The following is a 27874-nucleotide window of genomic DNA, read 5'->3' on the forward strand; positions in this document are numbered from 1 at the left end:
CCTGGTAGCGAAAGCAACGACCAGGGGTCTAAGGAGAAGTCCTAGCTAAACTAGCTGTGCTCAAGCCAACGAAACCAGCCCTGGTAGCGAAAGCAACGACCAGGGGTCTAAGGAGAAGTTCTGGCTAAACTAGTTATGCTCAATCCAACGAAACCAGCCCTGGTAGCGAAAGCAACGACCACAGGTCTAAGGAGAAGTCCTAGCTAAACTAGTTGTGCTCAAGCCAAGAAAACCAGCCCTGGTAGCGAAAGCAACGACCAGGGGTCTAAGGAGAAGTCCTAGCTAAACTAGTTGTGCTCAAGCCAGCAAAACAGCCCTGGTAGAAACGATCAGGGGCAGAGCCAAAAACTCAAAACACCATTCACAAATTTTTACGCAGGGCTAACTTGTTTTCTACTTTGAAGATAGGAATAGTAAGCTTAGGGCGTGCTAGGTTAGGCCTAAAATTATTCTTTTGCAGCTACAATCATTCAGAGCATGCGTAGTAAGTCTAGGAAATTGCATTAGTAAGTTAGGAGGGACTAGTTACGAATATCCTATTTTGGGAGACTCTCATATGTGCAGCAACAAGACACAAAGAAAATCAAACCATTTAAGTCACACCATTCTATTATGGCAGAACCACAACCCAAACAGATAAGAAAAATATCCAGAAAAAACAAAAGAAAAACAACTACGGCTCGTCACTAGAGAGAACAGGACCGGGATGATCATCGGGACCATGAGCGGAGAAAGTAGAACCCTCGTCAGAGTCGTCGCCCACGTGAACCACAGAGGTGGTAGCCTCCAGGTCCCACTCGTCATCGCTGAAAGGGAAGTCCTCCTCCAACCCTCGATCGGCAACAACAGCGTTGACAGACAAAGCGACTCATTCCTTATCAAGATGACGCAGGGGAGTAGTTTCCTTGGGAGCATAAAAGCGACGAGCCGCCTCCCAGGCAACTTGAAATCCAGACTTACATTTCCGCCTCAGGATCGCCAAGAACTCATCTCCACCTTTGAAAGTTGCTATTGCCCTCCGACGGTTCAACTCGGCCAATTCAAAAATATTCCTACGAGAAGCCTCAAGATCAGCTTTATCTTTGCCCCTCTGTTGAATCAGAGTAGCTTCTTTCTTCTGGAAAGCCTGAAGTCTTTTCTCCTTAATGGTAACGCGAGCATCAGACTGAGAAGACTGAAGTTCAGCTTTCGCCCTAGATTGCTCCGCCTCCAACTTCCACGAATCCCGCTCGGCAGAGATTATCCTCACATCATTAGATAAGATTTCAGCCTCGGCTTTATAGGACAAAGCATATTTCTCAACTTTCGCAAGCTGGGACTCCAAACGCTCGATCGAGGATAATTGGGATGCAACATCATGGCTAACCTGATAACTCTGAAAAGGAGGAGAACACAACAAAAAAAAAGAGAAAAATCAGAAAGGGGAAGAGAAATGGAAAACAAAGAACCAGGAATAGAAATACCTCATTTTGTAAGTGAAGGTAAAGACCGTCGATCAAAGAAACCATACGACGAGAAAGATCCTTGGGCCAGTTGGACATCCTAGCCGTTAAATTCAGGCCCGACGAGGTTTTCCCTTTATCAGCCGAGAAATGAATACTCGCTCTAGTCCTGGAGGCCACAACCCCATGACCAATCAAGAAAGGAACAAGAGGAGAGGAACTGGTAGGGATCGAAGGGGAAACTGGACCGACAGGTTCCCGAATAATAACACCGGCTGAACTCCGGCTTGGTACGAGATTTTTTAACACCAGGAAAGCTAAAAAGAAGAAGAAGGACAAGAAGATCAGACACACAAAGAAATACCGAAAATAAAAAGAAGAAACATCTCCAACCAAAACTCACCAGGAAGAGAAGGGAGAGTCTGTTGCTGACAAAGAGTCTGTAGATCGGCGATGCCTTCAGGAATGAAACCCTCTCTCCCCCTATCCAGAGCAGTTTAAAGTTTCAAAACATTTAATGTCTCCCTCATCAGGGATGATTTTTGGGCGTACATGGGCAGAACCAAGTACACGAACAGCAAAACCATAGTCTTCGGATGAAAGGGAGGGACGTACAAAAAGGAATTTATCCCTATAAACCTTAGGGATGTGAGGGTAAGAAATCGGGGGTCAAGAAGTCAGCTAGACTGGGTCGTTGACCGGATGACGAACCTCCACCCGTTAATATTTTTGCGGGCACCGACGACGTCTTTGGGCTCAACCTGTGAAAAAATAGACAACAACACATGTGACCGTGAAGTCTTAGGGGAAACCGGAATGGTGCCGGCCTAAGGGGGCTCCGACGGTCAAGTCAGTAAGCTTGCAAGAGAAGTAAAATGTACGTGGATATTAGCCTTGGAATGTTACCGTTGGTTGGATAATGGTTAGAGCCTAGGCACGAATCGTAGAGTGGCCGGAGCTCGCTCTCTACAGATGACTGACTTGATTGGAGAGAGAATATGACAACCTATGAGGTCTGTCTTTAAATGAAGTAGCCCTGGAGTGGTTTGCCTTGTCCAGGGGTATGTATCGTAAATAAGTGGGAAGCTTTAAGGACCTGACCTTGTAAATATTCACGTGGGTGAGATAATTAAAGCCTGAGCTCCAGGAGAGATAAAGTAGCCTGCCTTCCTGGGTTGTCAGGTCGACCTTGGTTGCTCGGTCGTTCAGGAGAGAGAAACGTAGGTCGACCTTACTTGGTTGTCAGGTCGCCCAGGAGAGAGAAACGTAGGTAGAACCTTGAGAAAGCCTTGTATTTGGAAGGGTCCTGCACCTGACAGGGGCCCTGCACTTGGAAGGGTCCTACACCCGAATATTAGATCGCAATTATATTTAGGTGAGAGGAAAGATGCTCGATGGTTACTCAAATGCTCGCTCTGTATGAGAGAGAAATTGGTGGGTTGTATTCGGCGATTAGATGATAGTATTGAGTCTGTACTCGGTGTGTTTGCCCAGAATCAGATGATCCGTATCATATTCTTCTTGGTCCTTTTATAGAGTCTTGGGTTGACCGTTGCCTGATGATAGTTGTCATCTTTAATGGTTGTAACGCATGGGTTGTCACCATTAATACAGACTTCGTAACCCCTGAACGGACATATCCGGGATATTATCGTCATGAATGACGGTAGCGTCTCTCCAACGGATACAAGGTGGCAGGTTCGCTGAGGAGATGAGGCCTGACCTCTTTATCCAGAGCTGGAAGTGGTTCACATATTTCAACCTGGTGCGGAGGCAAGGGCGGACCTCTTACTCCGGAGCTGGAAGTGCTTCTACACTTTGGCGTTGCTTTGGGGTGCCCAAAGATAAATGGGTCTGGCCCATTAGTCGTTAATTCATAGACTTGGTCACCGTCTAGGCCCATTAATCATGGATTTCTAGGGGCGCTCCTGGTGACGTATTTTGGCCCATACAAGGGATATTCAGAGCGGAGAAGAATGGACCGAAACAAGAAGAAAAATGATGCCAGCACCGATCACTGGACTTAACGGAAAAAATCTAGAGGCTCGCTTTCTCACCCTGATGAAGGCAGAGGAAGAAAAACGCCACGATAGTCATCACGACATTGGGGCTCAGTTGGAAGAGTTGCAGCCCATAATGGTTCAGCAGTTCAACAAGAAAGAGCAGGAAAGGAACCACCAAACCCAGGTTGAAGAAGACATCGTACACACCAACGCGACGGTCATCACTAAGACAAATCTTGTCCTCGGGCGAGGGAAGAAGAAGCTCGACAGTAGCCGGAATCGCATGACTACCTCGAAGAATGTCGATGTCCTCTTGAGTCATCCGACTTGTGAAACGATTTTGGCTGGAGAAATCAGCGGCAGGAGGAGGAGTCGCCATTCTCTTTTAGAGACAGAGAAAAAGAAAATCACAACTCAAGAAGTGAAGAACTGACCAGACGGAGAAATTAAAGAAGAGGATACGAGCAAATCAAAAGGCTTAAATAGAACCAACTTAGGGGTTCGAGCTAACGTGCGTCGGGCTAGTAGGAGAAGGACACGTGGCGATAATCAGTCGGTGTTAGGAAACCCAAACATCCCTTTAGCCATCGACCAGATCATCGACGGTTCACGTTACTCGGTAGATGACAGAACGATTGAAGAGCTTTAGGAAGAGCGATCGTCCCCCACTCATAAGGAACCACGCACCCACGGTAGCTGTCATACCCAGTAACCTAAAAAGATCAACGCCAAAAACGCGTGATCAGAAGATCAGATTTGTGACTTCACAAAATCACGCATGGAAAAGATTAATTACTTAAGCAGAAGACGAGACGTGTCTTGGGAGAACAAACCACATATCAAGACAAAACACAGCTGGGATGGCTCTGGCAAAAACAACGATTATTGAGAAAGGATCTCCACTTAACAGATACCAATCTTCTCTGGAATATGAACAAAGAGACCTAGCACTACGAAACAGCCAGGTCCAGGTAAGACCCAAAGAGCTTCACGAAACAGCTCTGAGACAGGTATTACTCTCGACTTCAGGTCCTCAAATAAATTAAAAACACACGAGTTACTTCTACTCCTTAGTCTCTTTACTTTCACCTAAGGAGTGGCGAGACTCACGATGATGCACAAAATGTCCAGACGTTGATTAACGTCTGAAGAGTCAAGAGCAGACCTGAAGTCTCTTGGATCGACTCGGCTTGAGGCAGCAGGACAGCTAAATACCTAACGGTCCACCACATTTTCCCCTAACTGAGAGGTCGGCCGGAAGAAACCAGCTCTGCACAAAATGCCCTCGACATGGATAGATCAACCCTAGGGTCTCAAAGGGAAAAAGGGGTCTCCACAGGTTTGGCCCATATCTTACGCCCATTACTAGGGATATATCAGCATTGCGCGACCTAAAGACTTAATCCCGAACTTTCTAGAAAGATCTCAGTCGACCACATATCTTGAAGTATTTAAGCCCGATCGAACGCCACGTATTTGAAGGAGGAAACTTCTCCTTTAGAGTCTATCACTCCGGCAAGATATATACAAAGTATCCTTAAACTTAGGAACTTTTGCTTATCAAAGATCTGGGATATACTGAAAGAGAAACCCTAGATACGCTAAAGAGGAAACTTCCCTTACGGTTTGACGGCAACCGCCTCACCACCGCCACTAATTACAGTCAGCCTAACTTCGCCTATAAAAGGCCCTCCACATCGTCCTTCTCAGGAAACGATCTCTTCACCCCGAAAAGATCACCTAATACTCAGAGTTCCCATAACTCGCCCCCAAAAGGATCGATCAATATTCATTTTTTACTGCAAAGAGCACCCTGACTGTCTTGAGCGTCGGAGTGGTTTTCGAACCCTTTGCAGGTTTTCCCCCCTCGGGAACAGGCGAACAGGAGCAAGGAGCGAGGAACTGGAGCGAGGAACGAGGAGCTGGAACAGAGAAGCAGAGCAGAGGGCTGAATAGAGGAATCTCTCCTATCACAACAGAGTATACCATCATAACAGAGCCTGTCATGCATCAACTCCCTTTTTCATGTTGATTTAACGTGAGGCCAATTTTTGACATCAGTAGTGTGAGCATCAAAGTTAACATTGAGAGTATCATCATTCTAGTGGTTGTTGGTAATAAGATGGTTCACTGTGACCATTCGTGTTATTAGTATTGGGGGTCGGTCCTATCTTACCAGGGATCCAGTTGTCTTCCCAAATATTAATTTGCTTCCCTTTATGCACTTCCCAGGTCGTAAACTAGTTGATCTGATATAGGTGTTTTCTAATGGTTTTCCAGATCCAAGATTTGTGGCCTTTAGCTGGTCCGGGAGTGTTGCAGTTGGGATAATATTTAGCTTTCAAAAAACGAACCCATATGGCATTTCGCTCCGATTTAAGGCGCCAAGCTAACTTGTTGAGCAGAGCTGTGTTATCTAGGTTAGGGTGATGAATTCCCAAACCTCCTAGTTTTTTCGGAAGGCAGATTGATGCCTGATGGGGCCTAAAAGGTTGCACACCCAAATTGAGGTATCAAGTAGTAACCCAGTAAAGCCGCGATCGATCCAAAGATAGGAGGGTAACTTGGACATTGAAGGCTCTAGTCCACCGGTTCACGTATCACTATCTAACTTAGACAAAAACGAAAAAGAGAACAAAGATAATGAGGGGTTTTTAAGATTGATTGAAGAAGAAATAAAGAAACAAGAAAAACTAAATAACCTAATGTAAACGAGCGAGAGACATTCGAGAGAAGAGGCGGAGAAACAAGAGTCGGGAGATAAATTAGTGAGCGAGGTGTCGAAGTCCGGGAATCCATAATGATAAACCTACGACTATGTGTAGTCCGATCTAATGTGACGAGGTACAATCGATATTTGACTCCTAAAATAGATGTCTCTAAGTACTATGGATATCCGAAGATCATACTTAGTCAAACAAACGTCATAAATCGGTTAATCCCGAGTCATCGAAAGTGTTGTCTAGTTGCCTAACTATGTGAAGTGCATGACAAGACACCTGAATATATGACTTAGACTACGATTGATATCGAATACTTCGTTTCGTCTATTAACTATGCGAAGTGTTTGACAAGACACATGAAAATACAATCGAAACCGAATCAAATGAACATCAATTTATAATCAGAACATCAAATCATATAAAACATAATCATAACATTTATCACATTTCATCCCATATAATCGACACACTAAAGTTAACTAAACATGGTGACTGAATAAGAAATGACAAGAAGATGATGACTGAAACCCCCTTTTTCGATGTAGTGTGAGGCTAAGATAGTCGGAAAATATAAGTAGTTAAGGTGCAGCCGATCTCCCCTTAGCAAAATTTTGGATTCCCCATAGCGACCATCATCATCTTCTCCATTTAGAACTCAACCTCCATTAAAGATAAACCTTAGCTTTCTCTCTCTAGCAATTTCTAGTCCAAAACCAAATCAAACCACATGGGTAGCTAGCCAAGATGATGGGGAGTAAAAGCCCTAAGGTTTCCGACCAAGATAGTGGTCGGAACACCTAGAGAAATCCGGCCAATGTTGCTGTCCAAGGAGATCCGGCCAAGTCCCGGTCAGATCCGAGCCTCCCCGAGCTAGATCGCGGCTGTCCCTTGCGTCCCGAGCTAGCAACAGTTCTTCCCGTGCTTGCTGCTGGCCGTCCCGAGCTAGATTGATACCGTCTCGAGCATGGAAGCTTCCAACCTGAGCTGCTCCTTGAATCCGAGCTGCTGTTCGGTTGTTGGTAATGCTCCCGTGCTTGGCTGGCCGCGACCTTGGCCGACCTAGCTTGGTCGGCCTCCTCCTTTCTTTCCCTCTCTAGCTCTTTCAAACCCTTGCCAAACTTTCAAGAACCCTAAAACTTTCAAGAACCTCCAACCCTAGCCTTTTTTTCCTCCAACTTGTTGTGTAGAAAATGATGTAAAAGATCTCTTTCTAACTTCATTCATTTTCCTCTTAACCAAACCCTAGACTTAAAGGTGGGTGCTTCTAGAATATTCTCTATTATTTTCTTATTCTTTGGTCTTTTGAACTTTGGGTATCGCTTGGATTTTGGGTTTTGACTTTGAAACAAAAGGAGTGCCTCCATCCTTGTCTCTACATCTTCATTTTCCACAAAAGACCATGGTGCCCTTGAGCTATCGATTTTGGCATGAGATGAAAAGTGATAATTGCTTCGTTTTATTCCGAATTAAACGTCTAACTCCAAATAAGATACCTAACAAGAAAAACAAATAAATTATTAAAAATAACACCCGAAATGGACTAGTTAGTCTAAGTTAAGCGCATCAAATGTGACATTTTCATCTCACATCAATGCCCAGGCTTTGGTGCATATGCCTTTGGACTTCCCCACCAGAACGATTTTTTCAAAGTCGCAATGTTTTTGCTCACCCCTTTAGGTATGGTGATGAGCCATGAAAATGTCTCATCTGATTCTTTTAACTTGGGTTAGTTAGTTCATTTCGAGCAATTACTCTGATGAATTACTTGTTTCTCTTGTTCAAGTATCTTTTTCAGAAATTAGCACGAAAAACGGATAAAATCGAGAAAAAGGCACACTTGAGGGCATTTTGGTCATTTGGTGATAAGGGTAGTCTGGTAATTTTGGTCAACTTTGATACCCCAATAAAAAGTAGAGTCCAAGACGAATCCAACGCCGAAAGCGAAAGTCAAATCGGAGTCGGAATGTGAGAAAAAGGAAAGGTCAAAGTTCGAGCCAAAAATCCATTGACCAGGGTGTCATATATCTATTCCGCAGCACGTGGCGAAAATCTAGTGGAATGTACGGAGAGATCTGGACATGAGTGGTACACTGGTGGGCGTGTGCTTGACGGCAATTAGGATTTGTTTTGAAACCTAATTCAATGTAATGCATGGCAATTTATTAATGTAAGCCGAGACAGTCTGACGGATATTCAACACAAGTGTGCGGAAATTGAACGGATGGAAGTGGACTTTATATATTCTTGATGGACCCGGCTCAACAACAAAGTCCCATCACCCTAACAGCCAGCTACTAATCACGGGATTTCTAAGGTATTTGATTCCGTGTGACCTGAATCAGTATAAACCATACACCAACAAGCATCTAACGGTCTCAGCTCTTCCCGTGCACATGGCATCTTATTTCAAGTACGTTGTAGCATATTTCTATGCTCTGCAACGACCCGAATCGTCCTTATTGATAACCTCCAGCAACGTTGATTGCCTTCCATAATGCTGGGTATTCTTTCTTACTTTAGTTTATTTAATTTTCAAACAAAGAAAGGAAGAAAGGGAAAAAATGGGAAACTAACAAAGAGAGATCAAGTGAGCTTTTAAGATTAAAGGAAAGGAGAATTCGACTGGAAGATCAGAGACAGATCCGATCAGGACACCTAACGTTTCTTTTTCTTATCTTCGAACCAAAAGGGTAATAACAAAGAGATAGAGCTGGATATATTGAAAAATCTAGAGAGAGAATCATATTGAAGATAAAAGATAGAGATTTCAGAGATCTCTTAGCTTCTGATCTTTAGAAAGAGAGACTGGTATTTTCGGCTATATAAAACATAAACACATGAGAGAAAAGTATCTCGGCTTGGGGGATCATCTCCTCTCTTAGCTCAATTAACAGAAATATTAGAGAGAGAGAGAGAGTGAGCTTGGAATATAACCGAACAAAGAGAAACAGAGAGTTAGAAACCATTATCATCTTCATCTTCTTCTTCTGTTCTCTTTTCTTTGTTATTCTTTTTATGAGAGACAGAAAAACAGTATAGAGAGAGATTCAGAAAGAGAGAGAGAGAGAGAGAGAGAGAGCTAATGTATTTTCATCTTTGCTTGTATAATCAATTCATCATCTTTGTTAAAAGTTTCTTCATTTATTTCATTTCTTTGTGAGAGAGAAAAACAATATTATTTTATTCTAATATTTTATTCATTTTAAAAACCAAGATCAAAACATTTGAAAAATCTTATTATTTCCTAGTTTTAGAATAAGTTTAACTAGTCTCTGAGGAGCGAACCGGTCTTTCTGGAAATATTACAACTTGACACCCGTGCACTTGCGGGTGTAGACCTATTTAGGGTAACCTTCTAGGCCCATCATATGGCGAACATTGCATCTGATATCGAGGAACGACCGAAGCGATTGAAGAAAAAACCACCGTTCGACCAGCTTGTGAAATCAGAGAGTTTTTCCACTTGGATAATTTCCCTTTGATTTGATCGATGATATCACTGAAAATTTTAGTTCTTAGAGCCCCTATAAATAGTTGCGCACCCAGATATTTTTCGGAGGTCGATGCGTACTTGACTTTCAGGGTCTTTATAATGAGACGCTTGAATTTAGGGTGTGAGATTTTTTAGTAGAATATGTTGGACTTGGTATAGTTGATGACTTGGCCGGAGGCTAAACAAAAGGTGTTGAGGAGATCTTTCAAGATGTGGATGTTATCGATTGAGTTCTGCCCGAAGATAATACAGTCATGTGCAAACATCAGGTGGGTGATGTTCAGGTTAGGATTGCTGGTGGGGAAGCCTGAGAAATTGCTCTGTCTAGCATCAGAGATCAGGAGACGACTAAGACCTTCCGTGGCCAGAGTAAAAAGGAAAGGAGATAGAGGATCTCCTTGTCTAATCCCCCTCGTGGGATGGAAAATAGGTCCTGGTCTCCCCTTGACCAGGACAGACATGGAAGAGGTGGAAATACATTCATATATCATTTTGCATCAATGCTCCGAGAAGCCTAGTGCTCTCATGATGTCCATTAGCAATGTCCATTCTATCCTGTCAAAGGCTTTAGACATATCTAACTTTAGGCCAAAGTACCCAGTGGCTCCTTTCATCCTTCTGTAAGAGTGAATGAGCTCTTGCCCCATAATGATGTTATCGGTAATTTGTCTGCCTAGGACGTAGGCTGCTTGGAAGGGTGAGATGATATGGTTGAGTTTACTTTTCATACGTTCGGCTAGAATTTTTGTGATGATTTTAAAGTGGTGTTAAGCAGACTGATGGGGGAAAATCGGCAGGGGTTTGGGGTATGGGAGTTTTAGGGATAAGAAAGATGTGCGTATGGTTAGTGTTAGCGGGTAGGTTAGCTTTCTGGAAGAAGTTCTCGACGAGGTTATAGATATCTTGGCTAACTGTACCACAATTAGATTGAAAGAAGAACGGGGGGTATCCGTCTGGCCCCGGGGCTGGGTCTTTCTTGAGCCAGTGAATAACCAGGTCAATCTAAGCCTGATTGGGAATGACCGAGAGCTCCTCGTTTTGGGAGGTATCTATGGCTGAATTGAAAAGGCTGAGAATTCTGTTGTCCGGAGTGGGATTGGTGGTTGTATTGATTTGCAGAAGGTGCGAGGTGAGGATACCATATATGTCATTGATATCATCCTTCCATCCCCTGTTGCTATCTTTAATAGCTAGGATTTGGTTCGTCCTCTGCCTTTGAATAACTTGGGCATGAAAATTTTGGTATTTTTATCGCCCAAGGTCAGAAAGTTATTTCGAGATTTTTCTTTCCATAGGCTTTCTTGGTGACGATATAGTTTCTCGAGATTACCCTTGAGCCTAAGGAATTCATTTTTATTGTTGTTGTTTTGAAGAGAGGAACTGATGTTATTGATTTGGTTTGCTATGTTGCCATAGACATTTTTGTTCCACTTGGTGAGATGTTTACTGAGGTTAGACAGGTTATTCTGAATATTCTTTTTGGTGAAGTTATTATTATTTGAATTCAGGTTCCACTTGTCCGCGATGAAATCGTGGCAGTCGGGGTGGAACATCCAAGTACGGAGGAATTTGAAAGGTTTGGGCTTGGATTGCTTGTTTTCCAGATAGGTAAGGAGAATTGGGAGGTGGTCCGATCCAACCGCGTCTAGATGAGTGATGCAAGACTGAGGAAAGGTTTGAATCCAATTCTGATTAGCCAGAGCCCTATCAAGCCTTTCCTGGATGATATTGCCCGCGCAGTGGCGATTGTTCCAAGTGTACGCGTTACCCTGATAGCCTAGATCAATCAGACCTAAGGTGTGAATATAGTTGATGATCTTAGGCATATGAGGGCTAGGGACATCTGAGCTCCCATTCTTTTCATTAGGGTCAAGGATGCTATTAAGATCACCAATGACAATCCAGAGGAGGTTCAAGAGATTGTGAAGTTCCTTGAGGGTATTCCACAGGCGAAGCTTACTTTTGTGGTAGGGACTACCATGGAAACCCGTGATTAAATTGGTCTGATTACTCTTCTGGTTGATCACCTCCGCATGAATAAGATTATTGTCCGAGAAGCAGATCGAAAGTTTAATGTGATGCTTTCAGTATTAGGCCGGCCACCCGCCTTATTGATTGGATCCACAAAATGACTAGCATACTTGCTTGTTAATAGGAACATTTTTTATGATATTGTGAGATTTATTTTTTGTTTCAGCTAGGAAGATTATGTCAGGTTGATTTTTATTAATGAGTCTCACAAGATGTTTTTTAGTGAGATAAGAGGAGATGCCTCTAACATTCCAGCTGAGGATTGTGGGCCCTTCGGTATGAGGAGGTGCTAGAGACATAGGGGTTGCTCTCAGAGAAGCCCAATCGAAAAGAGGCCTAGCACCCTAAACCCACAGGGGAGTCTAAAGGCGGGCCGGGCCTTAAAAGGCGCAAAGGCAAAAAAAACAGACTCACACTACACTAAACTAGGTCTGAAGAGAGGGGGAAGTCACTCTCACCAGAGAGAGACCAAAAGAGGCAGTGCGACTCGACTAAGGGTTCTACAAGGAGGACAGGAAAAGAAACAACCACTAGGGAACAACAAAGAGAACAGGGAAGAGTACTATCACTTAGATGGAGAAGGCGAAAGAAACCAACAATCTAAACTTGATTGCAACAAAGGGAAAAGAGAGAAGAGTACTAAAAGCAAAACAATCACACCAATAACCAACTATCTTTATATTAGTTGATAACTGAAGAGAAAAACAAAACACTATCCACCCTGTACTATTTGCCTACTTCTAACAAACGAGCATAGTCTATTTGAATGCTAACAAAAAGGAGCTATCTGTATAACTCTATAAGACACAAAAGAAGTAACTGAGCTAGAGCAGAGAATCGTATTCTCTCAGAAAGACTAAGACCAGGACCACCTGCAACTTAACTAAACACAAACTATAACACAAAACCACATAAACTGAAAATAACTACAACTGAGGGTTTAATCGACTAAGATAGGCTTTCCATCTTCTCCCTCCTCTATTGCCTCTGAAGACTGACTTGGTGATACCAGCAGCGAGTCAGCAAATAGGTGTCTTCTCCTTTCATTTGGACTTCCAATTGACTCCGGAAGTGGGAAATACCAACTGGGAGATATAGTAGATGATCGGCCAAATACCTCAGATGAGGTTCCCGAGTTCCATTCAAACTGTCTACCACCTTCTGAACTACTACCAATGTCCTGAACTTTTTTCTTTTTGTAGGCCACTTGATTATGAACTCCTTCCTCCACCTTGACTTCTATTACTGTGGCATTGGAGACCCTGCTTGTTGATGAACATGAGCTTTAACACCTGGGATAGTGGGGTGCTTAACTATTCTACACACGTGACAGATTTCTTTTGGAAATTTGAGGTAACTAAAGTTTACTGGTTTGCCCCCATCCGTGAAAATGGAATTAAGAGTAGCTAGGAGTGGGGTTCTTACATCATACATGAATTGTATTCGGATGTAAGAGTTTGTGACCATGCTGAAGTTAGGCGGTTGAATCTGGATGATATAGCCCGTGCATGAAAATATGATATCGAGATCATGTTTATTTTGGATAGCAGAGGGAAGACCAGAGAAGCTACACCACATTATTTATTGCATTAATCTTTTTCAGCTTGGGTTTATTTTATCATCCTATATATTAAAACAGCTATTCTCATTTGTCTCAAATCTCATTTGTCTCAAAATACTATTGACCTCCAAAAACACAGGATTCCGAGCACCTAAAACGACTGTACTCAGTAATCCAAACAAAAATATGATTACCAAGAACAACCAGCTTTCTTGTATGCCCTCATCACAATGATCTCATTTCCACATGTTCTTCATCATTCTCCCAGCTACAACAGAAATACAAGTGACAAAGATACAAAGGAATACAAAATCTGCAAAACCAGAAAGGTTTAATTCAGAAGGGTTATTGTATCTGTGATCAAGACAGGTAATACGGACAATCGAAAGGATCTTGCCTGTTTAAATGTATTTAATGAAGCATTTCATCTAACTTTTGCCTGTAAAGAGCCAGTTTCTGCATTTGCCGAGAAAAAGAACAGTGAAGTGATAGTGGCAGAGCACTCGATACAAAAGAATCTTGCAAGTAGTAAAGTAGGTTTGAACCGAAAAATACAAGAAACTTGGCATAGCAAAGGAATGGTCTAAAACACGTAACAGAAAAGAAGTAGAAGTTAGAACCAAATGAATTATCGAAGAGAAGTTACTTGCCTTAGTATAAGCATAAACACTAGCTTCAGTTGGTGCTACCGGACTACCTCTCCTGATAAATTTTCCTTGTTTGAAAATGTATAGCATGGGAACCCCTGTAGAAAGCTCTAAGCTGATTACCTGCATAAACATAGAAGCTTAATAAGTAATAGAGCATCAAATGATCAAATATATATGAAGGTATATACCTCTTGAGAGGTCAACTTGTCGAGATACATAATAATAGATCTCAATGAGTTCGCATGTGCAGCAATCATCACATTCTTCCCAGATATGAGTCGGGGTTCAATCTGTTAAGTTAAGAGCGATATATCATATATTAATACCCTAAACCTAATTAAACCCAGCAGTCATGATGATGCCTTGATCATAAAGTTAAGTGACAAGATAAAAAAAAAAGTAGAATGAAAAGTAGCTTCACTTGCATGCTCTTTGAAATAGGCTACGGCTCTTTCAGCACACATTTCAAGGCTCTCGCCATTGGGAGGAGGAATATCATAACTTCGACGCCATTCATGGACTTGCTCCTTTCCATATCGATCTGCAGTTTCCTGCTTGTTCAGACCCTGTAACTCCCCATACCTGTAAGAAAGAGCAGTTGGTTAAATGGAAATGATAATGAAGAATTCGACTATTAGTAAAACCAAGTCAAGAAGTGAGATATAATTACATCCGCTCGTTCAATTGCGAAGTTGTAACAACAGGAATTGATTGTTTCTTGGTTTCTTCACTGTTTATCTTACTCCATGTTCTTGCTTTTTCGTTCTCATCACGCATAAAGATAGGAACCTGGTTGAAGACAAAGTTAATCAGTCGGAGAAGATAAAGTTAATCAGTCTGAGAAGAAAAGTTACGATGTAAAATATGGTGATGATTCAAACCATAATGAACTAATTTCAAGGCTGTACGTAGAAGTTTACTTGTAAGAAGTTTCTAGGAACAAAAGTATGAACACAATTTTAGAGTACCGTGCATCAAAAGTATCTCAACCGACTAAGAAAATGCAAAGTACCACGACCGGGATTCTACAGTCAAACGGATCATACCCAAGTACCCAACTCTAAACATGGTTAGAAGTTAGCTAAGTGATCACAAACTGCAAGACAGAACATTATTCAGCTAAAATGGGGAGCGAAATGTGATTATTGCTATCAATTTAAATTACTAATTACACAAGTATGGGAGTTTTCATAAGTTCCTAACCTTTTGTATTATATGCATTATACGGGGTCTAGAATAATCTAGCTACTAGTATATATATAGAATTACTTTTGTGTTTAAGCAAGCAAGTGAAAGTTGTAATCTTTTCTTGAGATGGAAAGATTCAATATAATAGTTCTTTTATGTATTCCTTGTTTTCTCAGAAGGTTTAGCAAAAACCAACAGGTTGCTTTCCAAACCAGGTTCACATTTTGATTACAAGTTCCCCAAATTCAAGAACTCATAGGCAAAAACAACCAACGGAGCATCCAATTGAAGGTGTTATTTGGTTCACAAGATCTATGGGGAATACTCATAGACGGCAATGTCGAACCAATTCTTGCCGTACAAGCAACCTACATGGCGGAGCAAAAAAGTACTATGCGCGGTCAACGAAAGAAAGATAGGAAGGCGCTGTTCATTCTTTACCAAGGAGTAAGCGAATCTTCGTTTGAGAAAATTTCGGAAGCAAACACAAGCAGGGAAGCATGGGATAAATTAGTAACCTTATAAAAACGAGTTGACCGTGTCAAGAGGGTGGGTTTGCAAACCCTAAGAGGCGAGTTAGAAAATACCCGCATGCAAGAAGGTGAAAGTGTTTCTCATATTTCTCTCGCTTACATTAAATTAATTAAAAGAAATTAAAAGAAATGGTGAAAAGATTGATGGCATTCGTGTAGTTGAAAACATATGGCAACCACTCACAAGTAAATTTGAGCATGTCTTAATAGCAATGAAGAATCAAAAGATTTGGAGAAGAGTTCTAACTCGAAAACAACTGAACATGCATTGGAGTTTAAATTAACACTACAGGATCAAAAGACATAACGTGGAGGCGGACAACCACGCGGAGGTTCAGAACATGGGTATGGCGTCACTTATCAAAGAAGAGGTCGTGAAAGAGGAAAGTATCATAGTTTTAATCAAGGAACACAAGTAAGTTTGAGAGAAGAAATACAAGAAAACAACTTCAGATGCTAGAGAAAGTCACACTAGGGACTCATCAAAGATGTTGGTGAAAGGAATAGGTAAAATTAAGTTTTATCTAAACTATGGTACTTCTAACGTGTATTATATACCCACATAAAAAAAAATATTCTTAGCCTTGGTCAACTTCTTGAGATGAGTTATGTAATACCAATCCCATCCACCAACATACCCATTCCTCACATGGAAACTGTCAGTCCATTAGTCCCTCTCATCCTCCAATGGGTGATCTCCACTTTCCCTCCCCCTCACATGAGTACACGACTATTCTCCACCCATTAATTCTCTGAACGCTTCTGTACGTTTACTACAGCCAAGTCTTGACAAGTCATCATCACATTCAAAAACTACACTCCAACGTCCCTCCCATCCTATGGTAACCCGTGCCAACGCAGGCATCATTAAACCTAAAACTTATTTTGCAAACAACCACCCAATATCTTCTGCCTTCTTCAGTCACTCTCTTCCTCCCACACATTCCTCATACACTCAAGCTTCTCAATATCCAGAATTGCAAAATGCCATGTCCATTGGATTTGCAGCTCTTCACCAGGCAGGAACTTGGTCTCTCGTACCTCCACATCCTTCTCACATGTTACTGGATGTAAGTGGGTCTATCGCATCAAGAAAAAATCAGATGGTAGCATAGATTGGTATAAAGCTCATTTGGTCGCAAAAGGGTTTAATCAACAAGAAGGAATGATGCCTTTGTTCATGGCAATCTCTCTGAAACAGTGTATATGCAACAACCCTTGGGCTTCAAAGATCCAGCCTTTCCTGATTATGTTTGCAAGCTTCATAAATCGATATAAGGTCTCGAGCAAGCCCCTCGAGCTTGGTATGAAAAGTTGGTGGATACCCTCATGGCTCTCGGGCTTACTGAGCCTCTCTCAGATTCTTCACTCTTTGTTTGTTCTCACAATGGTGTCATCTTAATTCTCTTGGTCTATGTCGATGACATTTTGGTCACTGGAAATTCATTTGAGGCATGTCAAGCTCTGATTCATCAATTATCTCAAACATTTGCTATGAAAGATCTCGGTGATCTCCATTTCTTCCTTGGGTTAGAAGTTGTTTGTAATTCTAGTGGCATGTTCTTAACCCATTTGACAACCAAATTCCTGTATCATCCGTTGGTTCTGCTCAGGAGCATTTTGATTAGAGACTATATAAGTGGATGATTTAGGATAGTTCACCTTTAAATTAGAGCAAGTTCATACCAAACAAGAATATCTTTGAGACTTCTGAGTTGACTTAGGTCCTCATATATGAAGAATAATGGGGAAGTTTTTTGCCCAAGTAGTTCAGCTAGACACTGTAAGAATATTGATATCTCCTGCAGCCCACGCTAAATGGAAATTTTACCATTTGGATGTAAAATTTGTGTTTCTAAATGGCATACTAGATGAAGAAGAAGTTTATGTAGAGCAGCCAGAAAGTTTTATAGTTAAAGGATATGAAGGGGTGGTGTATCGTCTCAAGAAGGCTCTATATGGACTAAAGCAAGCCCCCGTCCGTGGAATTATTGAACTGATAATTATCTTATTGAAAATGGATTTTTGAAGTTTCGCATATTAGCATTCTGTCTACTTAAAGAAGATGTTTGAAATTTAATTGGCACTCTAAGATACCTCACAATGACGAGGCCAGATATCACTATAGCATTGGATTTTGATTTCGGCATATGGAAAAACCGAAGCAATATGGTTGAAGAATGAGTTGAAAGAGCTTAGTTACCGCAAGAAGATTCTACCATCATATATGTGGATAATAAGTTTGTAATTGAACTTTCAAAAAATCCGGTGCAACACGGAAGAAGCAAGCATATAGATCTCAAATCTCATTTCCTGAGAAATCATGTGAAGCAAAAGACAATTTTTCTAGAGTACTGTAATACTTCGAATCAAGTGGCAAATATTTTTAAGAAGGCACTGCCCAAGGCAATACCTCCAAGAAGATGCAGTCACTACATGTCCTGAAGGTGATTTTGGTTTGAAGGGGAGTGTTGGAAGTAGCAAAACCAAAAGTCTCTAAATTAACAAGTATGGGGTTTTCATAAGTTTCTAACTTTTAGTATTTATGCATTATATGTGGTGAATTTTATATTAATACTATGCTTCCTAGTTTCTACCGTTTCACAAGTTATTAGGAATTTAGGATGAAAATTAAGTAGGGGTCTAGAATAATCTAGCTACTAGTATAAATATAGGAACTATTTGTGTGTTTAAGCAAGCAAGTGAAAGACGAAAAGTAGTAGTCTTTTCTTGAGTTAGAAAGATTCAATATATTAGTTGTTTTATGTCTTCCTTGTGCTCTCGGAAGGTTTAGCAAAACCAACAGAAGCTGCAGTTAGTTGGTTGTAGCATCTTCGACAAAATAATATGCATGAGCACAGCTAAATCTTGGGCTTTAGTGGCCGATGTGATCTAATAATCATTGTAAACAACAACTCAGATTTCTGAAACTAATGCAATCAATCTTATGCATACCTTCTTACGACGGTGTTGGGTCATAGCAAGCATGGCTGTCATCTGGGCACGGATTAGCGAAGACGTGAAAATCATGTCAACTGGTATGTTACTAATTCTTTTACCCGCTTCAATGGCCTCTTCCACTCCCTTCTTGGTCAAAGGCACATCAACAGAACCAGTGAAGAGATTTTTCTCATTCCAAAAAGATTCACCATGTCTAATCAAAATTAGAGAAGCTTCACCTGAAATGGACACAAACAAACAAAAAAATCACCCCATTTTCGCTATGCACATAACGAATTAGAAGTAATTATTTAAGTGTTCTTTTCAAAAGAAAGCGAAACATATAATGAAATGAACTTGCTTGATTTCTTCCTCGGTTCGCTATTGTCATTGCTTGAGGCTTGAATCACAATCAAATTCCTTGAACTAATTTGATAGCTAGCTCTCCTCGACAAACCCATCTCGACCTCACAACTCTTTGTAAAATTGACAAATCTGTGCCGTGATCGAGAGCCATCAACACATCCACGTACCGGACTGATCCCAATGACTTGATGAAAGGTGGCAGTAGCCATTCTGGAAAAATCACTGTATTAAACAAAAAGGTTCCACAATTGTAAAATGGAAAAAGAATTGGGTAATTAAAAGTCAGTAAACAAATTTGAAATCCCCATTCAGGTCAAGCTTAGAAAGAGAGTATCAAATTATGCAAACCCATAAAGAACCATACAAATATAGCACTGAAATACTATGAAGACAAATCTCATTTGACAAAAAGGAAAAGAAAAAGAGAAAAAGCTTTGAGAGAACCAAATCTTGAAGACAAGTAGAAACCCAGATCAGATCCAACAACAATATAGCCATCAAAATCCCAAAAAAAGGAAATGAAAAGTCAAGCATTACAATTCAAATATATCCAAAACCCAAAATATTATTAACAAGAACCTACTATAAAAAAAGAAACCATCACCATTTATGAAACAGAAGAAGTAGAAGAACAATTAAATTATTGAATGAAGAAAAATACGTTAAAGGAAAAACACTTACCATTTATTGCTAAAAATGCAAAATTGAAAAGGTTTCAGGAGATGGGTTGATGAGAAAGTGGATCAAAGATGAAGAACATAAGATGAGAAAGAAGGTCATAAATACATGGATTTTCTGAGAAAATAAGGAGAAGGAAATTTCTTGAAGTGATCGTTTGAGTTCGAAAGAAAGGCACGTACGTTTTCAGTTTCTTGTTCTCTTTCTCCCCCTCTCTCTCTCTCTCTCTCTCTCTCTAAGGAAATATTAGAGAGAGATGCGACAACGAATGGTTGAAGGTAGTTGATTTGGGCAGAGAGGCCAAACTTGGCAGAATCTCTCCGACCGTGTACTTTTTGCAGGTCATTCTTGTCTCTCCTTGCTCCTTGGTAGGGGTGGGAAGGTCACGGTGGGGCCAGTGAGGTTCATATCATTCGTCATGTGGCGCTTTGAAATTCTTTGTCCATTTGGATGAAATTCTTTGTCCATTTGGATTCTGAGACTTAATCGAACCGGGCCATTTCAAAAAACTTAGTATCCAAAACCCACCCGAGTCTATCAAATTTTTCGAGTTTCTCAGATATCGGGTTTTCACTATAATTTCGAAATATCTCGGTCGAAATTATCAAAATAATTTTATTTCCATGCCTACCGAAATTTCCATCGAAATTGAAATTTAATTAAGTTTTTCGTAGCAATGCCTCGCTAAAGGACATCTCAGACAACAATATATGTATATATACTAGGTATAACTCGTGTCTCTGGCATAACTGTTATCATTGAGTATATTACGTGTATAGGATCATTGGAAACAACATTCTGATGCTTAATTCAGTGAAAGAATGGCTTAGGAAATGTTTTTCAATGAAAGACCTTGGAGATGCAGAATACATATTGAGCATCAAGATCTATAGAGATAGATCGAAGAAGATGATTGGACTCAGTCAAGAAACTTATATAGATAAGATTCTTAAGAGATTCAAAATGGAAACCTCTAAGAGATGATTCATGCCCATGGCGCATGGCACAGTGCTAAGCAAGACCCAAAGTCCTAGTGACCCACGTGAGCTAGCAAACATGCAGAAGGTACCCTATGCTTCGGCGATAGGATCCAATCTAACCCAGGTGAAGATCACTGGGCCGCAGCAAAAAATTCCTGAAGTACTTGAGAAGGACAAAGGATCATTTGTTGGTGTATGGCGGGAAAGAAGAACTAATCGTGGAAGGCTATGTGGACGCGAGCTTCCAAACAGATAGAGATGATTACCGATCACAATCGGGACATGTTTTCTGTCTGAATGGAGGAGAAGTATGCTGGAAAAGCTCAAAACAGACTACTGTAGCGTATTCTACCACAGAAGCAGAATACTTGGCTGCTTCGGAAGCAGCGAAGGAAGGAGTTTGGATGAAGAAGTTTATCTCCAGACTTGGTGTCGTTCCTAGCATCGAGAAGGGAATTACTCTATATTGTGACAACAATGGAGCAATCGCCCAAGCTAAGGAACCAAGAGCACACCAGAAATCCAAACATATTCAAAGGAAATACCACTTGATAAGAGAGATCATTGAGCGGAAGGATGTGGTGATTTGCAAAGTCCATACAGATGACACATATCCGATCCGTTAACTAAACCACTACCCCGACCCAAACATGAGAGTCATACAAAGGGGGTGGGGATAAAGCACATCATAGAATGGCTTTAAGTTTGTAATCAAATTAATAAAAGGAGTTTTATGTAATTTGATTAGCTACATTTAATAAAAGAAATAAAACTTAATTATTTCGTCATTAAATATTGGTTTAGTATTTAATTGACAGTCCAAAAATAATGAAATATTTACCAAGTAGGTTTATCAGATGCGTGATCTGATAAATGAAACCCTACTAAGTGAACTTGGAAAAGATCATTATTGAATCCCTAGTCCAGGTCATTGCATGGACCACAATGACTCAAGACGACTAGCATGTGAGATTGACTGATGGCGCTGTTTCATGGGCCATGGGAATATAGTATTCAAGTCAATTACATGGGTGTATGATTGGGGAATATACACTGGATTAACCCAAACATGAGAGTTCTTAAAGGAGTTGAAAAGCGTCATGAACACTCATAGGCAAGATTGGAGAGATACCTTAAACATGAGTACTCCACTCATCTTCTATAAGGAATGTCGAACTTTGGCACCGTCAAACGCCGCGCCGTAAAAGGAGGTTATAAAGGCGGATTGCTGGGGGAGACATGATAGATATGAAGTTAAGTGGGAGTACAAGAGTGAATTATGTCCTCCTAACTAGGTTAGGAAAAAGTATCTCCGGGCCACTTGAGGAGAAACAACTGAAAATGTATGGCCGTACTCTAATGGATTATAATCATTAGCTTGACAGTTGTTCTCCAGATCAAGAAAGTCTGAAAAAGGATATGACGTATCAGATGAGATACGAAGTGACTTGGGAATCGAGCATTGCACTTGTTCTAAGGACAAGTGGGAGACTGAAGGATATATCCGTTCGGTCTGAAGGAGATGTCCTTTGACCAAGATGGCAATGCGATCAATTTGTTCGTTAGGATAAAGATGAAGATCATCCAGTCTGGTCCAATTAGGGGTCGTAGTGCTTTGCTAGAAACCAACTACGATCGTCGAATCAATTCGGTGATTCGCAGCTAACATAGACCGGATCCTACAACGGGTTACACATAAGAGTGGTAACTTGATCGGAGAGAGTTGACTAGATAAAGAGTGGCAAATAAGTGGATTGGATCCATTATTTGAGGCCAAATAGAGTTCGGAGGAGTCCGGACAAGTGTACATAACCCCGGACTAAAAAGGGAGCCCGGGGGTGCCCATAAAGGGGCCGACCATGTGATGGCTGCCCTTAGGGAGGGGCCGGCCAGCACATGGCCGGTTGGAACCCCTAAGTGGGCCGGCCATAAAGCCCATAAAGGCTAGCTTTATGTGGCCGGCCACACATAAACCCCTTTTTAGGGTTTCATATGGGACACCATTAGATATGTCTTGAAGGAGATATTTTAGGAATCCTAGTTTGGATCAAATACCTTCTCTATAATCCCTATAAATAGACCTCCTTAGACATAATTTTATACACAAGCCAAGAGACAAAACTCATAAGTTTGTGAGAGTTTTTTAAGAGAGAAAAAGCAAGAAAGAGAAAAGTGAGTTTTCTCTAGAATCTAGTAAAAAAGAAAGGTTCTTCTCAACCTTCCATTGAAGTCCTAGCAGACATTAATGAAGGGAGATCAAGTTAACCATCTCGGTGTCTCAAGTAGAGGATCGACAATTGGAGCTCTCGATCTTCAAACGCGAATTGGAATGGTTCGAGGGGAAAACGCGAAAAGGTATTTATCCCTATTCTAGTTCATTGTTTAGTTCATGTATACAACGATCCTAGAAACTAGTGTTAACATATTAGATGTTGAGATTCCGCTTAGAACACTAGATAGTGTATTAGATACGCCCATAATCCTATAGTGGTATTAGAGCAAGGTTACATGAAACTAACTTTGACTAGTCGAATTAGATTCGAACTTGATTGATTAGAAAATTTTATGTTTGACATAAAATTGATTAGTTTAGACCTAATCGGATAGAAAGAAATCGAATTTTGAAAAATGTTTTCGAAAAGACGATTGAAAATCGGGTTGGATTTTTGATTTTTTTTTTTTTTCAAAAGGTGTTTTTTTTTATGTTTTCCATCAAAAACAGCAGCTGAACCATGAAGGAACAGCAGAAAAATCGAAAATCAGCAAGAAAGTAGGAGGAAGATGAAGTCTGTCCCGGGCCGGACTCCCAAAATTGGAAGCCCTATAGCAACAAATGTAAATAAACACAGTCAGTCCCAGTTGACCAATTTTGTAGAAAATTTTTATTTCCCAGAGATTTTTCTATATTTCCCAAAGCCGCCACCTTTCTTATTCGATCGGTTGAAACCAACTCTAAGAAGATTTGTAATCCTATGGAAGCTAAAATATTCTTAACATGAGACATATTTTATGGCTTACTGATCAATTACATCATTTTAGCACAAAATCTATCAACTAAACATCTTTGGATGAGACTACTGACAAACCCATTCCTGCAGCAAGACACCAAGACCATTGTCTATGAACCCCATACTCGAAAAATAAAGCAGTTGAGCATTCTATCTATGAATGAAATTAAGAATCTTTAGCAACTCTAGTTAAATAACTGTAGACGGTTGGAAGTCTACGGGTCGGAAGTCAGAAGGTCGGAAGCGTGAACACCTTGTGGAATTTAAAACGTCGAAATCTTGATTGATGAGGCACCAACAACATTTAGAAGAAACCTACAAAAGAAGACGAATATACACAAACAAACCAGTGAAGTCTTGGGGGACACCGGGATGGTGCCTGCCAAGGGGCCTCCGACGGTCGACTCAGCAAAGTATAATAATGAATAATAAATGAAATACCGAGGGTATCACCATTGACGTGAATCGTAGAATGGCTAGGCTCGTAGAATGGTCGGAGCTCGGGTCAACGAAAGAAGATGATCAGACGTGTGAGCTTAAGATGTTACCAGAAGCACCGAGAAGCTTTGGTCTCCTTGTGGATCTCTAGGAGCGTCGAGCAAGGAAAAAGCTTCAAAACCCTTAATGACGTCTAGTTGTGTCAACGACTCGAACCAGATGAACTCGTGTGCAAATGTCTCAAGAGGAATCGAAGAACAGAGGGCGAGTAGAGAAGAAGTGTGGTTTTTCTCTACTTTCGAGGCCTTGAGCAATAAAGGTGCTCCTCTTTATATAGGCATGATGAGTGATCCGTTCAGAGGAGTAATGACAGGTCGTTACTAAGTAAATGCATGGCGTGATATTTGGGTTAGGGTGACGTGTACACTGGTTCTACATGCACAACACTCGTGCGTGTTATCTGGTAACTGTTCTGAGTATGCGTGTACACGATCTCACCAACGTGTGAGATGTTGCCATGCTACAAGTATCATCAATGAGGGAAATATTTGCCTTTGGAGACTCGTTGACCAAGTCTGAGATCTCTGTCGTTTTGAGTACAGGTGACACATAGAGGATTTTTTCATTAAATAATCTTTTCCACGTGGTGCGTGGAGATTTAGACGTGTCGAGCTCTTGACGTGTAGAGACTTACATGCGTGGGGTTTTGTGCACGTGGAAACTCTTGGCACGTGTTTGGGCTTCGACGTGAGTTTTAAGGGTTTAGTCGATAAGGGCCCATTGAGAGACTTCTGGGCTGGGCCCGAACAAGAACGAGTGTGTCACGTTGGGTTTGATGTCCTAATGGACACTTGCCCGCCGAGGGCCTTGGTGTAGTTTTTGGTCAACACAGTTTGTCCCCACTCTCTAAGTGAGAGTTTCATTTTCTTGGTGAGCAGATGAGTATCCGAAGAGATGGTGAGAGTGATCCCGTAGGTCGGATAGTCCCCGTGTCAATCGCATATTGCCTTGACACTATGCATGTTGGTTCATACCAGCGCTTGTAGATTTTGACACGTACGCAACCTTTCTTATGTATATGAACTTGTAGTAGCTATAGATATACACGCAAACTGGTAGTAGTTGTAGGTGTACACACAAACTAGTAGTAGTTGTAACATATGTAAATTTATAGACTTCATGTATAGTACACGTAGGGGTGCACGTAAACTCGTAATGCGCGTAGGGGTACACGTAAACTCTTAGTGCGCGTAGGTGTACACGTAAACTCGTAGTACGTGTAGGTGCACACGTAATCTCGTAGTACGCATAGGTGTACACGTAAACTCGTAGTACGCGTAGGTGTGCACGTGTATTTATAAGGAAGATGCGTGAATAAACCTCTGGTAGGTGTTCTGTGCATGTATACAGATTAGTGATAACAGCTATTTAGTCACTTACATATGGATGACTAGAGGGGTGTACATGTTTATAAGTGAGAGAAATTTATTCAACCTTTAGATAGTATATAAGTTACCTCAACGTAATGCGGCTCATTTGTACGCTTTCTTGTTTTGTAAGCGTCTTCATTTTGTAAATGTTTCTGTTTTGTACGCGTCCTTCGGTTAGCATGTGTTGTACTCGTATGTTGTGGGAGATATTCCTGGGAGTGTTTCCCGTTTATACTTAGGATGGCAAGGGCTTTCCCGTATTCCCGAGAGCAACGTGGTGTTGATATCTCTCCGTACTTAGGTGAAGAGCCTCATTTGGAATTTTCTTCTGATGAAGAGATTGATGTGGAACAATAATTTTTGGTGTGACCTGATGAGCATGTGAAGAGCAGTCGACGTGTGGAGTCGGAGAAAGCGATGCAGGGGCGTTACGAGGATTTGGAGGCCAAGTACTCCAAGCTGAAGATCTCGCATAAGAAGTGTGCGGGCTTGCTTGAAGAGATGACTTAAAATACCGTGGTGGTGGCTCGAGGGCAGATGATGAACGAGTATGTTGAGAAGACAGAATGGGACATCGAAGGGGAGAATGCACATTATGAAGATCTGATGGATGTAGATTATAAACTGGATTCTTGCTCCGACTAGAGAAATCTCTTGAGTCGTGAACTTTATTTCCTTTCTTGCCAGTTGTCTGAATTTTGTGAATGGGTGGAATTTTTACCCCATTCTTAGTTTAAATGTTTATGTCTGAACTTGGTGGGTTCTTGATTCTCCTTGCTTTTGAATGAAGTACTCCTTTTATGTTTATGTTGTGCATACGAGTTTTAAATGTGTTTTTAGTATAAGCAATCGGGTTGCTTTTTGTAAGTAATGTTGACTTACGTCTTGTAAATGTAAATGAATACTAACCTAGTACAAGACAATCAGCTTGTCCGATGTAAATCTTTTACAAGAAGAGAGGTAATCGGGTTGCCGAGTACATGTAAAAAAAATTAGCAATTAGGTTGGAAAGTACAAGTTGAGAAGAGGCAATCGAGTTGCCATGTACAAGTTCAGAGGAGGCAATCGGGTTTCCATTCTGTCGATGTTTGCGAATGCAGGTAGAGTAAGAGAGAAGATCGGGTTGCCTTGTAGTCGAGTTCGTTATCAGTTCACACCTAGTTTTTGTCACATCTTTATGTGTTTTTATTGCTTCTTCATTTGTCGTTTATTCACATGTTTTTACGTGCATTTTGTTTATTCTTCATTTGTGCTCGCTTTTTTGCTCCATGTGCTCCTATAATTTTTCCATCTCTGCTTGTTTTGTGAAAGTATCTCCTAAATGTTCCCCTCAGCCTAAACGTAGTACTGAACTTTGTGTTGGACTTAGGTTGTGTTATCTTTTAGGCAAGAGGTGTCCTTTTTATGCTGCGGAGGAAGAAACAAGTGGTCAATGGCAAAGCCATAGACTCTCTGACGCTCAAGTTAGTCGAGTACTAAAAAGAGGGGTGAAAAAAAAATGAAATGTTTGGGTTAAGGCGCGAAAGCTACTTCCAATTTTTTATTGATATGTCCTTGATGCTTAAGTTAGTACATGTATAAAAAGAAGAGGGAATAGAGAAGTAATAGTAGAATTCAGAAGTGATACAGTTTGAGATGCACGGCATTCTGGAGTTGCAGGAGTTGGGCTCCCATCTATCGAGATGTGAATTCTGGAACCTCAAGGAGTCATCGCAGAAATTTCCGTAATCTTTTCCTAGAGCAATTAGTTCTCTGCTCTGATTAGTTGATTCTCTTCTTCTAAAGCTTTGACATGTGCAGTGTTCTCTCGCATTTGGGTGTTAAGTGCAGCAAGTTGAGATGAAATATCAAGAGGAGTAGATGTCATATTCTCTTCCACTGGATTAGTTATATCCGTTAGTTGCTGAGGCCTCACGGTGGGCGCCAAATTGTAGACGGTCGGAAGTCTACGGGTCGGAAGCATGAACGCCTTCTAGAATTCCATACGTCAAGATCTTGATTGATGAGGTTGTAGGGTTATAGTGTCTCCTAGTGTTGTTAGCGGAATCTCAGACATCTAGCAAGTCTAACACTAGTATCCCCAGGATCTAAGTTAGTTTGGTTTAGAGATTACCTTAATCGCTAAATTTTCCCTCGAACCTTTTCTATCGATTGTGAAGACGAAGCGCTCCAATTGTAGCTCCTCTACTTAAGACACTCGAATGATCAACTTGATCTCCCATCTTGTTGTTAGCTAGAACAGCGATGGTGGTTTGATGAAGAACCCTTCTTCTTTGACTAGATAGATAGTTGGGAATTATCTCTCTTTCTTTCTCTACTTGATGTTGTAAAGCTAGAAAGCTTCTTGAGAATTTTCCCCACCTTATTCAAGTCCTAAGAGACATCATATAGAACCCTAAGTTAGAGTCCA

At 41.1% G+C, this 27874-nt stretch overlaps 2 protein-coding genes across 5 annotated transcripts in view; both read right to left on the minus strand.

Annotated features, from left to right (window-relative positions):
* Window positions 1-13566, minus strand: part of LOC147537746 (uncharacterized) — a 98675-nt gene extending 85109 nt beyond the window's left edge. The window contains exon 1 of the mRNA XM_086642116.1: window positions 13448-13566. The gene's annotated coding sequence lies outside the window, so the exon portion shown is untranslated. The remainder of the gene's footprint in view (window positions 1-13447) is intronic.
* On the minus strand, window positions 13273-20060 carry LOC147537750 (2,3-bisphosphoglycerate-dependent phosphoglycerate mutase 1-like). 4 transcript variants are annotated; one of them, XM_086642119.1, is made up of 9 exons: window positions 19791-20060; window positions 18926-19152; window positions 18580-18803; window positions 14574-14692; window positions 14329-14485; window positions 14092-14193; window positions 13904-14023; window positions 13651-13709; window positions 13273-13566 (listed from the first exon to the last, which is right to left on the minus strand). In XM_086642119.1, exons 2-8 carry the CDS (start codon window positions 19137-19139, stop codon window positions 13665-13667), a joined length of 981 nt encoding a protein of 326 aa, XP_086498245.1. In that variant the 5' UTR covers window positions 19140-19152; window positions 19791-20060; the 3' UTR covers window positions 13273-13566; window positions 13651-13664. The 4 variants fall into 4 exon arrangements, with proteins under 4 accessions (XP_086498245.1, XP_086498247.1, XP_086498244.1 ...); XM_086642121.1 differs by having other exon boundaries at window positions 18926-19140; window positions 19791-20052; XM_086642118.1 differs by having other exon boundaries at window positions 18926-19140; window positions 19612-19969.
* Window positions 20061-27874: the final 7814 nt, after the last annotated feature.

This window comes from Eschscholzia californica, unplaced genomic scaffold (assembly GCF_041429995.1).
Source record: "Eschscholzia californica isolate CP2 unplaced genomic scaffold, dmEscCali1.0.p SCAF_5, whole genome shotgun sequence".
Lineage (NCBI taxonomy): Eukaryota > Viridiplantae > Streptophyta > Magnoliopsida > Ranunculales > Papaveraceae > Eschscholzia > Eschscholzia californica.

Bases quoted from the DNA above. Each gene is read 5' to 3' on its own strand.
- LOC147537750 (XM_086642119.1), bottom strand. From the start codon at position 19,139: ATGGCTACTGCCACCTTTCATCAAGTCATTGGGATCAGTCCGGTACGT. The intron at 14,486-14,573 runs GTAATTATATCT...TCTTTCTTACAG, and splicing joins TCGCAATTGAACGAGCGGAT to GTATGGGGAGTTACAGGGTC. The intron at 13,710-13,903 runs GCAAGTAACTTC...CGGCAAATGCAG, and splicing joins GTGTTTATGCTTATACTAAG to AAACTGGCTCTTTACAGGCA.